This window comes from Dreissena polymorpha, chromosome 7, assembly GCF_020536995.1.
Source record: "Dreissena polymorpha isolate Duluth1 chromosome 7, UMN_Dpol_1.0, whole genome shotgun sequence".
Lineage (NCBI taxonomy): Eukaryota > Metazoa > Mollusca > Bivalvia > Myida > Dreissenidae > Dreissena > Dreissena polymorpha.
The window spans coordinates 38,859,038-38,872,539 of NC_068361.1; the positions used below are offsets into that span (position 1 = coordinate 38,859,038).

The 13,502-nt window shown below is 35.8% G+C and overlaps 2 protein-coding genes across 2 annotated transcripts in view; both read right to left on the bottom strand.

The window, feature by feature from the left end:
- The window catches only part of LOC127840149 (serine/threonine-protein kinase PLK4-like), a 79,103-nt gene extending 67,623 nt beyond the window's left edge, over window positions 1-11,480 (bottom strand). Inside the window, exon 1 of the mRNA XM_052368629.1 lies at window positions 11,414-11,480. The gene's annotated coding sequence lies outside the window, so the exon portion shown is untranslated. The remainder of the gene's footprint in view (window positions 1-11,413) is intronic.
- Window positions 5,893-8,137, bottom strand: LOC127839643 (uncharacterized). The gene is made up of 3 exons (XM_052368028.1): window positions 7,982-8,137; window positions 6,718-7,680; window positions 5,893-5,967 (listed from the first exon to the last, which is right to left on the bottom strand). Exons 1-3 carry the CDS (start codon window positions 7,994-7,996, stop codon window positions 5,893-5,895), a joined length of 1,053 nt encoding a protein of 350 aa, XP_052223988.1. The 5' UTR covers window positions 7,997-8,137.
- Window positions 11,481-13,502: the final 2,022 nt, after the last annotated feature.

Consider the following 13,502-nt stretch of genomic DNA (forward strand, 5'->3'; position numbering starts at 1 on the left):
AGTAGCAGTAGGCCTTATAGGGTCTACTTGTGGTAGAAATAATGCATTTTGTATAATACAACATACATATATTAAAAAATTTAGCTGCCCATACAGTTCAATACAATGTTCAATTAACTACACTATGCAAAGTTGAAATATGACATCAAGCTTGGAATAATCTTTTCAATAATGTATAATATGCTGTTTTAATTTATAAGTGAAATAGACACTTGCATATAAAAACTGATTTTACATCAAAACTAAATGTTTAATTTGATTTTTAGCGCCACTGGCCAAAGGTCCTGTGTCCATCGTGCGTCCGTGCATTAACGTTTCCTTTAAACATCTTCTCCTAAACTACTGGTCCAATTCTGATGAAATTTCTTAGGAATGTTCCTGGTGTGAACCTCTTTCGAATTTGTTCAAATTATGCCCCTGGGGTCAAATTTGACTTTGCCCCGGTGTCACAAAATTGAAAATTTGCTTATATAAGGCCTATTTTGTGAAAACTTTCAAAATCTCCCGTCCATAACCATTGGGCCTAGGGCTATCAAATTTGGTATGTAGAGACATCTAATAGTCCTCTACCAAATTTGTTCAAATTATGCCCCTGGGGTCAAATTTGACCCTGCCCCGGGGGTCACAAAATTGAACATATGCTTATATCGGGTATATTTTGTGAAAACTTTACAAATCTTCTCGTCCATAACCATTGGGCCTAGGGCTACCAAATTCGGTATATAGTGGCATCTTATAGTCCTCTACCAAGTTTTTTCAAATTATGCCCCTGGGATCAAGTTTGACCCTGCCCCGAGGATCACAAAATTGAACATATGCTTAAATAAGGCCTATGTTGTGAAAACTTCAAAAATCTTCTTGTCCATAACCATCCGGCCTAGGGCTATCAAATTTGGTATATAGTGACATCTAATAGTCCTCTACCAAATTTGTTCAAATTTAATCCCTAGGGTCAAATTTGACCCTGCCCCGGGGGTCACAAAATTGAACATATGCTTATATGATGCCTATTTTGTGAAAACTTAAAAAAAATTCTTGTCCATAACCATTAGGCCTAGGGCTACACAATTTGGTATGTTCTGACATTGTATAGTCCTCTACTTAGTTTGTTCAAATTATGCCCCAGGGATCAAATTTGACCCTGCCCCGGGGGCCACAAAATCAATTATATGCTAATACAGTGCCTATTTTGTGAAAATTTTAAAACTCTTCTTGTCCTTAACCATAAGGCATAGGGCTACCAAATTTGGTATGTAGTGACATGTAATAGTTCTCTACCAAGTTTGTTCAAATTATGCCCCTTGGGTCAAATTTGACCCTGCCCGGGGTCACAAAACTGAACATACGCTGATATGGGGCCTATTTTGTGAAAACTTTAAAAATCTTTTTGTCCATAACCATTGGGCCTAGGGCTACCAAATTTGGTATGTAGTGACATCTCATAAACCTCTACCAAATTTGTTCAAATAATGCCTCTGGGGTCAACTTTGATCCTGCCCCAGGAGGTCACAAAACTGAATAAACGCTTTTAAAGCGCCTATTTTGTGAAATCTTTAAAAATCTTCTTGTCGAAAACCATTCGGACTTTGGCTACCAAATTTGGTATGCAATAACATCGTATAGTCCTCTACCAAGTTTATTCAAATTATGCCCTTTGGGTCAAATTTGATCCACCGCGGGTCACAAAATTGAACGTGAGATATAGATGTCCTCTACAAAGTTTGCTCAAATTATACCCCTTGGGTTAAATTTGACCCAGCCCAGAAGGTCACAAAAGTGTACATATGCTTATATAGGGCCTATATTTAAGTATTTGCACATGCAGAGAAATTTGTTTCAGCCTTTTTTTCAGCAGTGGAGCGATACAGGGCCATCATGGCCCTCTTGTTTAAATACTCAAAAAATGAAACCGTGTTCATGCTTGCATGAACACAGTTTATAAATGCTGTCAGAATAATAAAATATGTAATTACTATAAATACAAATGCCAGGGAAAAGTGCTTTTTGTACTAAAAAATTCGAATGAATATTACAATAATACATTCTGAATACTTTGGTATATAATTAACAGTTTTGTCTGAGAAAATCACTAAATTTTATATATTTATTCAAATTCACATAAATCATATTTCAAAAACACATAATTACTTCAAATCCTTTCACACAATACTGAAAAAAATGAAAAAATATATGTATATATCAGGGATCATATTTTCCCGCAACATCAATCGGTCTGGATTAAATGGGGAAAGTGTCCGAAAATTTATATCCGAAATCATGACAAATTACGCCAACATATATACCATTGATTTTGCCATTCATGAAGGTGGTATAATAAATGTACAAGTTTAATTGCCTTTGGCATTTTTTTTAAACGGAACATACGAGTTTTCTCAATTGGTTTTATGATTTTTTTTTCTCTTTTATTGTTGTTTCGTGTGCTGTTGTATCTGACTTTTTTCATCGTTGTCAATATTAATTATCTGTGTAAGTCTATACCGATGTTTTAAATCGTTGTCGACTCGATAATAGCTTACATTCATGCACTGAACCTAACAAATGTCTGTGCGTAGGTTGGATACTGGCAACAACAAAACCAAATAGTTGACACGGCCGATAGTTAAGATGCGTAGGGATTAAATCACGAGTGCGAAGCACGAGTGATTTGAAACCACGCATCTAAACTTCCGGTCGTGAGTTATTCAACAACAAACAATCAAGTACACGAATGATTTTGATTCTAACACGATTTTTACTTCAGATTTATACAATGTATATTATTTTTCTTGTGTACTATTTTATGTGAAGTTCCGCCCATAAAATAACTTTCGGCTGTTCTGTCAATCAGATCCGCAACTTTCATTTAGTTATTGCCAGTCAGTTCGCTGGTGGAAAATGTATCGGCATGTTTTGTTTAGTTACAGCGCATGTTTTCAGTGTATTCGGTCCGCCCACAATAATATGAATTATTGCAGAATATCCGATTTTCTTCTTTGTTTGTATGAAAGTTTTCTGTATCATGCATGAAATGCACACTTTCCACGAGGATTATGAACATTGAAGTTTTCATCTCCGAAGTAACTGTCAACGATTTTATCGTCACGAGTACACATTAGGGACCGATTAGTGTACTAGGTATAAGCCAGTGAAATTATCGATTGATATTGACACGGGGTTATTCATGCATGACTAATACACAACCGCGCGAATTTTCGCTGCTTGGGGTCATACTCTGATACTAGTCGTCTGACACGCAATAAACTGGTCCTGACCGGTTTAGAGTCTGCAGTAAATGGTACAGATAACCGAAATTCTAGTAATTAGGGTATGTTAGCATGTGCACTGTGTAATCGATTTCATGACATGGGCATTTTAGCACACAGAATCGGACCGACTGTTTGGGATTTTCAATCGGTCTTTCATGACCCCAATCGGTCTAGGACCGACAAAACCGAAAAAAATATGATCCCTGGTATATATATATATATATATATATATATATACTTGTAAAACTAAAAATTAAATATGTACGTTTCTATTACATCATTTAGGACTTTTATTTTCAGACAAAGTAGAGTGAAGCTTAAAACAGTATCCAATTGTAACAGTCAATTTTGGGAAAATCAACCTTATAATTATTTTCTGTGTTGGTCAATGTCATAATTGGTATAAACTGTATATTGAACTGGAAGTTTTCTTTATTTTAAATGATAACATTTGGTTGGTCTGCCATAATTGTCACAATCAAGTGGTCTTTTTACACTGTAGTTTTCTCACTGACTATGGGTTTGTTCTGAGAATGAGCCACACAAAGTATCGTTGGGGAGATGAGTTGTCAATTTTGTGTTTATCAGTCTTTCATAATCCAGTATACCTGTAAAAAGTGAATTTGTAACTAATAATCACACAATATACACAATTAAAATTGTATGCAATTAGATTTATTTAGTACTGCACTTTAAGCATTTTCCAAAAATATGTAGCAACATTATATTATATAATGCTGCAATACTAAAGTAATTTACTAATTAAAGGTCGCTGATGTGTAATGGATGTGGTGTCCACCTAATGATCTGGCGGTCACTGGTTTGATCCCCAGTGTGGGAGCATTCTTAAGAAATCTCCAAGAGACACCCAAGTACTGGTTCTAGGCCCAGGAAACGAACTCAAGAGCATTTCACATACATGTATGTAGTTAGTACTTTAAATTTAATCGAACTAAAAATTGGATATAAATTAAAAACTGAAACCCTTATTAATACATTTTATTTTGAATCAAGCAAATGCGGAAATTCATTAAAAATAATGAGAAAAATTTAACAATTCTACTTTAAAGTAATCATGATAATTTAGATTTTTTTCAGAATATTTAATGATGATAATGATACAATTATATATTACCTAAATGATAAAAATAAAACATGTAATGTTAATTTATGAAAAAAAAAAACGTTTTAATTTTATCAATATCATGGTAATTACAACTAGATACAGGCAATTAGATCAGAAACGTGCATTAATTATATTAATGATCAACCCAGACATTTGTAGTGATTTATGGTCACTATTTTGATTAACGTTCTATACATGACCTGTCATAAAAGGTATTGTTTAGCCAGTACTACAATCGGCAATGATAGTCTGCATTGCATACATTTTCCATCGTCTATTATCGATTCACTTCAAACTGAACAAATATTTAATGTTTACATCGCGAAACGTAATGCATCTAGTTTCACTTTCGGTTTGGTTGGTTTTGTAAACACCGTAATTTCATCTTAAAAATTGGATGAGAGGGTGATTAAATAATAATGGAAAAGTAAATCACTTGGATAATAGGTCAAAATGCAACACAAATGAACGTTAATAGTGCTCTTAATATCAAAGTTTCGGTAAAAAGTTTGGCGCTAGTTCAACGCGCATCGTATACAGCCTCATAACAATAGACTGACAACCTTTTGGGTAGTAAAGTAGTAATACAAGGCAATATGGCGACCGTTAGCCACGAGGCCTATCTTACGGAGGAATCCGAGATAGCCGATGTATCACGATTGGGCAAAAACCATGCCCTACTATTGAGGCTGGCAACCACTAACATGCAAAGAAATGCACAAATCAGGCCTTTTGCCCTGTGACTTACACATGTACCTTTAAACTGACACCTAAACTCTTCATTTCAGATACATTTTTAAAATCTTATGCACCAGGACCTGCATCATATGTACTTAGTAGCAAACCGACTGCATGTAACCCCCCAAATTCCACTTTCAGTTTACCCTGTACAATTGTTACGACTACCGTAACACGTTATTTTGCGACACCTAAGATTCACTTACCATTTGTCAGACGGCAACCACGGCAATCTATGTGAAACAGGTTTTAACATTCATGTCGTTGTTTAAGTTTGGCTTTATGGGTGGGGATGGGGGTTCCTCGGATAAGAAAAGAAAAGGGAAGGAGAAAAGTAATAGAAAGTATGAGGGAAAAAAACAAGGAAATTTCTCCCGAAATGGCGTGAAGATTACAAATAGATGTATTATGGTGGACGAACCAGTTATCGAACACCTAAGAAATTAAGTTAAATTTGCAAACACTTAAAATAACAAAAACAATTTGTTTTAACAAATAACTAACAGTTCAATCATTAAATAACTTATCTGTAAAGTTTTCAAGCAAATATCCGTCAAGAATTCATAACAATGATTCCTTGTTTATTGTCACCTCTAGCAGACAAAACAAAATGGCGGCCGATGTAAACATGACCTATTACCGAACAGTTCATAAATACTACTCCAGTAAATATAAACAAACATGAAACTGAACAATTTTTTTTGAAACATGAAAATTAACAAAATTAGAAAAGCATGTAGCTTTGAACACAAAAAAACAAGTCTATTCCTCTGCAATATTGTGGCAAGGACAATAGAACGGGTCATTTCTCCTAACAACATTTGTGGCTGTGCAAAACTGCAAGTGCACCCAGTGGCTACAGTTATCAAAGTCACACTTGGCCCACTTTACAAATATCAATGATACGCAGTTAGCAAGTTCTTTTGGCTGAAAGAGGCTGCATACACAACAAGTTTCATCATCATCTTCATCTTCAGAGGATTCAACATCAGTGTTTAGATGGGAGGGTCCAGGCTCTGGGTAAGTGTGTTGTTTTGTTGATTGTTTTTTTTTTCAGTTGTTTGTTCCTTGTTTGTGAAACTGTTTCTTTTGTGGGCATAAGCTTCGAATGTGTGTTGGATTGTTCAGTTTGTTGCTTGTTTTTCTGTTCATTTGTTGTTTCAGCTCTTTCCCTGAGTTTCTGTTCAATTATTGGATCTGTTATTTCTTTGCCAGATGTAAATTCAAGAATGTTATTCTTTTTCTTTGCATTGTTGAATTCTTTCTTTTTGTTAATGACAACTTCTGCTTCATAGAAGAAAACATCAGGATTTCTTTCATGCATGTTTTTGTTGATTTCAGGAACAGATGGTGCAGCAACATATGGTATCGAAGTGGTAAAATGCTCCTTGCTAACAGCTGACTCGTCAACAGGAAAAACACCTGATTTCTTGAAGGCAGATCGAAGATTTTCCACAATGCTGCTACGTATGCAGCAGATCCAAGAGGAGCAACATTGTACCTTGTTATTTTTGTAGAGGGATTTTCTCTGATAAATCTGTGACACATGGAGTTGTAGATTTTTTGAAGGGGTCCAAAACAACCCACATCAAGGGGTTGAAGGACATGGCTTGTGTGGGCCGGTAAGATGAATAGAATAATGTTATTCTTCTTTGCCCAATCCAGCACTGGAACATTTATGTGGCTTTTATGACCATCAAGCAGAACAAGGATAGGCTGTGACTTGTCCACTCTGTGCACATATCTGAGGAAATGGGTGTCCATGTAGTGTAAAAACACAGCTGAATTTGACCAGCCACTGTCAGACATACACCCTGATGACCCTTGTGTAGACCCTTGTAACAGATCTGCATTCAGGCGTTTCCCTTTGAAAACAAAGAATGGTGGAAGCTGTGTGCCTAATGCGTTTCCAAATCCAATTATTGTTGTAACGCAGGACCTTGACGAAGTAACTGCTGGTGCCTTCAATGTGCCACTTATTATGAATGGTGGGGTATGCTCTGTTTGGATACCTTTTTCGTCAATGTTATAGACACACTCAGGTTTGTTGTGGAGGTCATGTTTTTCAACAACGCTCATCAAATTGTTGAAATATTCATGAACATTGGCCTCTGATGTGGCTTCAGCTCTGTAGTTGGACAGTGCCCTCGGACGAACAACTCGCAACTCAGGCCATCGCTGCTGGAAACCCTTAAACCATTTCACAGACAAAGGTTTATCATTTGGCCTTTTACCAAGGAACACTGCATAGTTTGTAGCACTTGCTACAACTTCACTGATGGTATAACCATACCCAAGGGCAGCCATTGTCTTGACATGGTCAACTAGTTTGACCTCTTCTTCCTGAGAGAAGAGTGGAGCTGGTCCGGGTTTGAGGCATTCAGGGTCAATAACCCCTTTCACACGGTCCCATAGTGTAGTATGAGGAACACCATACTGTTTTGCAACAGTTCTTACTGGCAAGCCACTGTCTTTTACTTTAAGGTATGCATTGTGAAGAGCTGTTGGTGAGTAAAGACCTCTGTGTTTAATTATCTTCTTAGGATTAGACTGAAAAAAAAGAAAAACAAACTTAACTTTATGATGATCAATTGTCAAGAAAGAAAAGCTGGAATATTTTTTCGGAACTGTGCTGTAGCTCTAAGAGCGATAATAAAACAAAGTCACATGACTATCACATGACTGTCACGTGACCCGGACTCGACGAAAAAATCTACGTCTGCTGCAACCAAAATTGCAAATGGAAATACGCTTTTTGGTGTGTAAATGCACGTTTTGATAAATGCATTCAAAAAGTAATAGCAAAAAATACATAAAACCGTGTAAATAACAATAAATGCATTTCTTTTACCTGTTTTCGGCGCATTTGTTGCAAGCTTAGTGGACAAGTAGGTCACGGACTTCATAAATGACCCTTTGTTTATGGATGTGACGTCATGCGCACTTTTGCGCATGCGCATATAGAACCAAAACAAACCGTCCGATATCAGGTTCTGTTCGATAATAGGTACTTACACGATAAGTAGATGAATATTGAATTTATTAGCATTAGTAAGGCAAGCTAATAAGAATGATTGAATCATAATTGCGCATCTCCACGCACAAGAAAATACAAGTTGAATGATAAATATAAAGGTTTTGATAATGTTTGGGTCAGGGCACATGAAAGATTGGTCAGGGCTAGTAGGTTCTGCATTTACTAGCCCGAATGGTCTAGTTGAAAAAAAGTTAGTGTTAAGCCCTGGTTGTGGGAGGTGATCAGATCCCATTGTATCATTAACGGTTGCCCATGCAGACGTACTGGCTATCCTGGCATATGTAAACAGCAGTAAGGTCAATGTGAGAGTTTAAACCAGTGGGGTTAAGTCTGGTTGGAGAACCGTCATTGAGCAGTATAAGGTCTTGCTCGTCCAACCATTCTATAACCGCCTGACCTTCTGCATCTGAATTGTTGGAACCCCAAGCAGGGTGATGTGCATTAAAGTCCCCTGTGAATATTACATATAGGGTCCTTAAATGGTCCTTAATTCCCTAAAGAGGCCGTTCAAAGTTTCAAGATCACATCCTCTTTAGTAAATACAGTCAATCTTTTATTACGAGACCACTAAAGGGAGTAACCAAAAGTGGTCTCTTAAAAAAATGGTCTTTAAATTAAAAAAAAAGGCCATTTGGGATGAATGCGGACCTTTGATTTTAAATCCAGATATAGGATTATCTCCTTTTAACACAGCGATTTCAGCTTGTGTAATAAAAAATCTAAATATAAACAAAAGCACCGCCTTCCGGGTGCAGACCGCTCATCTATTTTTCTTTTTAAAGGTGAAGGAACCTATCTCAATTTCAATTACAAAGGAGGGAGGGGTGGAGTAGAGGGTGGTGTATAGTGTGGGGGTGTGGCCATTTATTACATTATCTTCCAAAAATGAAAAAAAATGCAAACAAAAAATATTTTTTTGGGGAGGGGATTCTTGGATGGGATGGTTGGACGGTATTTCAAAAATGAAATAATACAAAAGAATTGTGTTTTTTAACCATGTTTCAAAAAAAAAAAAAATTTTTTTTGGGGGATGGGGATTTGGTGGGGGTATAGTGTTAGGGTGTGGTGGTCATTTATAAGATGATCTTAAAGAAAAACAAAAATATATTTTTTTTTGGGGGGGGGGGGGGGTAGTTCGGGGGGGGAGGGGGGGGGCGTGGGGGGTGGTTTGGTGGTTTGGGTGGAGTCTATTGTGGTTTGTCAGGTAAAAGTTGTTTTGTCAAAGTATCAATCAAATCTAATCATAAATAAAGAAGTTATGGTGATTTTAGCAAAATTTAATGATTTGACCTTGAAAGTCAAGGTCATTTAAAGGTCAATGTAAAATTCAACTTGCCAGGTAAAGTACAGTCATGATAGCATGAAAGTATTTGAAGTTTGAAAGCAATAGCCTTGATACTTTAAAAGTAAAGTGGATCTAAACACAAAATTTAACCATATATTCAAAGTTACTAAGTCAAAAAAGGGCCATAATTCTGAAAAAATGACAACCAGAGTTATGCAACATGTCCTTTACTGTCCCCTTATGATAGTTTGCGAGTGTTCCAAGTACGAAAGCAATATCTATGATACTTTAGGGTTTAAGTGGACCAAAACACAAAACTTAACCAAATTTTCTTTTCTAAGTATAAAAAGGGCACATAATTCTGTCAAAATACCAGTCAGAGTTACATAACTTTGCCTGCACAGTCCCCATATGATAGTAAGTAAGTGTTGCAAGTATGAAAGCAATAGCTTTGATACTTAAGGAATAAAATGGACCTAAACACAAAACTTAACCAAAATTTTCAATTTTCTAAGTATAAAAAAGGGCACATAGTTCTGTCAAAATGCACACCAGAGTTATCTAACTTTGCCTGCCCAGTCCCCTCATGATAGAAAGTAAGTACACCAAGTTTGAATGCAATAGCATTCAGGCCTTGACACTAACTTTTTTGACAGGGTACCCGGAGGGAACCCTACTTTCAACTTTTGGTAGCCCTCACCCAAACTAGGGTTCCCTCTTGTTTCAACACACAGCTTCTCTCGGCGTAAGGGCAAATAAGTACAAGAAGCATACTAGTACATATTTGTATTTCCTATATTCAATTCTGTTGCCATTTAAAGCAGACCCATTAAAAGCTCATAACCTTGTCTTGTAAACTTTTGATATCATGTATTTCATCAACATCATCAGCATCGTCATCCTTGTCATAATCGTCTTCAGCATTATCATCTACAGCATTGCCCTTCGCCGCCAGAACTTAGCGTTTCAGAAATTCTTATTATAAACTTTTAAGAAATAAAAGGTAATTACGCGCATTCAGGGGTTTCACTGGCCCAACAAAACTTGTTGCAGCTTTTTTGCGCTGTGAAAACTGTTGATTATTCCAACCTTATTGATAAGAACAATCATTTAAAGAAACCTTACTACATTAATGTCATTGCCTTTATTATCACTTTAAAAAGTATATTATTACATAAAAAACAATAAGTACCTTCATTAGTCATACCTTCATAAGTCTTAATAAGCTTTATTTGTATATAAATACCATTTTTTCAACTTTATAAACAACACAGATAACTAAAATAATATAACAATGTTAACTTTAATGTATTAAACAGTATGCTGCCTAAATGTTTCAAAATTAATTATTTAAACATAGAATCACACCAATTTACATCATTTGAAAGGGAAAAAGAAATATAAAACATCAGAAAATAAATCATCTCATTTAATTTGTTAAACAGTTATATATGGTCATTTGGACATGTCATACATCAGCTTCTGTTGTTAAAACGTTTTCTGTTAGTGCTGGATGATTTCCAGGATCAATTAATTTATAGTTTTTCACGTCTATTTCCCGACAGAAAGGCACAGGGTACCATTTTGTCTACCAAATAGCTAAAACCGAACAAACACATTTAATGTATATTTGATTGGATATTTAAGATCGCATGCATTAAATTAAGAAATATGACTTTAAAATATACGATAAATCGTGCAAAAACTTGCGAGTTTTAATGCAACTCTTTGGAACTATTTTATTGCCCATTTACACAGATGGAATCATTCCACGCACTTTACAAATGTAAACAATTGAACATAATGTTTATTGAATGACGTTAGGAATTGCTTCGACGTGTGTATGTATGTTGGTTTTTTAACATAAAAAAACCATATCAATTTTATAATAATGAATTAAGACTGATATAAGATATCATGGTACGAGATGGTTTTCTTTAATGCAGTGAATGCAATGTTACCGTCGTGCTAGAGATTGTTTATTATACTGTCACCTCAATGATGAACGCTTGGTATGATCATGACATGAATGAGACGCTTTCATAACAATAGTCCGTTCTGAGCCCAACACAGAGGTGAATGTAATGTAACCGTCGTGCAAGAGATTGGAAGATCGGATGAAAACTATTTGAATTAGAGAGCGGACACTGCTGTGGACGCCGCCCGCCCGCCAAGGGTGAAACTATATTACGTCCCGTTTTTAAAAACGGGCGTATAAAAATACTAATGATTAAATTCGATGTGTTTGCCTTATTTTTATGTTCCTATATATCAAGAATATATTAATCACTTAGGTTAAAAATTGAAGTTTGCAAGAGGTTTGCACACGTTTATTAGCTCACCTGAGCGATAGCTCGGGGTGAGCTATTGTGATCACTCACCGTCCGGCGTCCGTCCGTCCGTCCGTCTGTCTGTCTGTCTGTAAACAATTTGTAAACATCTTCTTCTACTAAACCATTGAGCCAATTTCAACTAAATTTCATGTGGAGCATCCCTAGGTCATGGGACAAAAGAATTGTTAAAAAAAATTGATCACATATCCAAGATGGCCGCCATGACCATATATGGTAAAAACCTTAAAAAATCTTCTTGTCAGAAACCGCTCATCAGATTTTCTAAAAATTTCACAGGGATGACCTTTGAAGGCTCCCCTGAAAAAGTTGTTCAAAGAAATTTGATTCGTCAAAAAACATGGCCGCAGGAGCTCGTTGAACTTTGCATGTTTCTTCGTTTTTGCCTATTTTGTGAAAACTTTCAAAAATCTTCCACATTTTTTGTCCGATCCTTTCCAAATTTGCACAGTGTCTTTATATCAATGAGGACACGAACCCTACAAAAAATAAGCATTATTGGTCCATGAAGTACAGAATTACCTACCCTTGAATTGAGAAAATGGTGTTTATGCAATAAAGTCCAAATTTTTCATCCAATTCTTTCCAAACTTGCACAGTGTCTTCATATCAATGAAAACTCGAGCCCTGTCGAAAATGAGCAACATCGGACCATTAAGTCCAGAATTATCTCCTTGAGATGGCAGATTTAGAAATAATTATAGTGTACTCTTTTTTCCAATTAATAGTGCTATTAGAGTAAAGGATTTGCTGGCTACAGGCCAGGTTTCTCTGACACGATTCTCTTCTGATGGCTTTGCTGCAGACCACATAAACCCTTAACCCAGAACAGTTAATTCTTTCTGCAAATGTTTGTGACTGTGGAAATGATTGAAATAAAAGGAGAAATTGCTGAAAAGGCATACTCATAGGTTTCTCATTATGGGTTGGCTATGCATTTTCATTTTTTTGTACTTTAATGTAGATTCATCTAGAAACCATTGTGCCTTTTCCTAATGCAAACACTTGATGCCTCATTAGCAGATGATATTTTGAGAATTTTAAGAAAAAAATAAATCTGTTCAAAACAAGCCAAGATTTCTTGTATCTCAATGATTTCAACTTCAATTGCATAACAATACATCATTGAAGAAGTTGTTTCAATTCATGATGTCTTTAAGCCCTTTTACATTAAATTAGACTCTTCCAAAATAAAAGCATATCCCCCCATACATACACAATTGCATAATCAAACTATAGCATTCTCCTCATAAACCCTTAACCCACAACAGTTAATTCTTTCTGCAAATGTTTGTGACTGTGGAAATCGTTGAAATAAAAGAAAAAAATGCTGAGATAAGCATTTTCTCTTTTCATCACAATGATTCCTACCCTATTAAATCTGTTTATTCTTATTCCATAATAACTTAATTTGTCGTCTGCAACCTCTTTCAATTTGAAAAGGGTTAACTACCAGAAATCAATTAATGCTGTAGTTTTGTTGATGAGAAATTATTTTTCCTTTAAAATGGGAGGTGATTATTGCTTAGGAAATTGCTCTGGTAGGGTTGAATCATCGTTGGAAATTGAGAAATTGTTCAGTCCAAAATATGTTGATTGGTAAAAGGATTTATCCTTATGCAAACATGGGTTGCCTGTTTAGTCGATGATATCTTGTCAATTTTGAGAAAAAGGAGGAATCTCTTCAAAACAAGCAAAA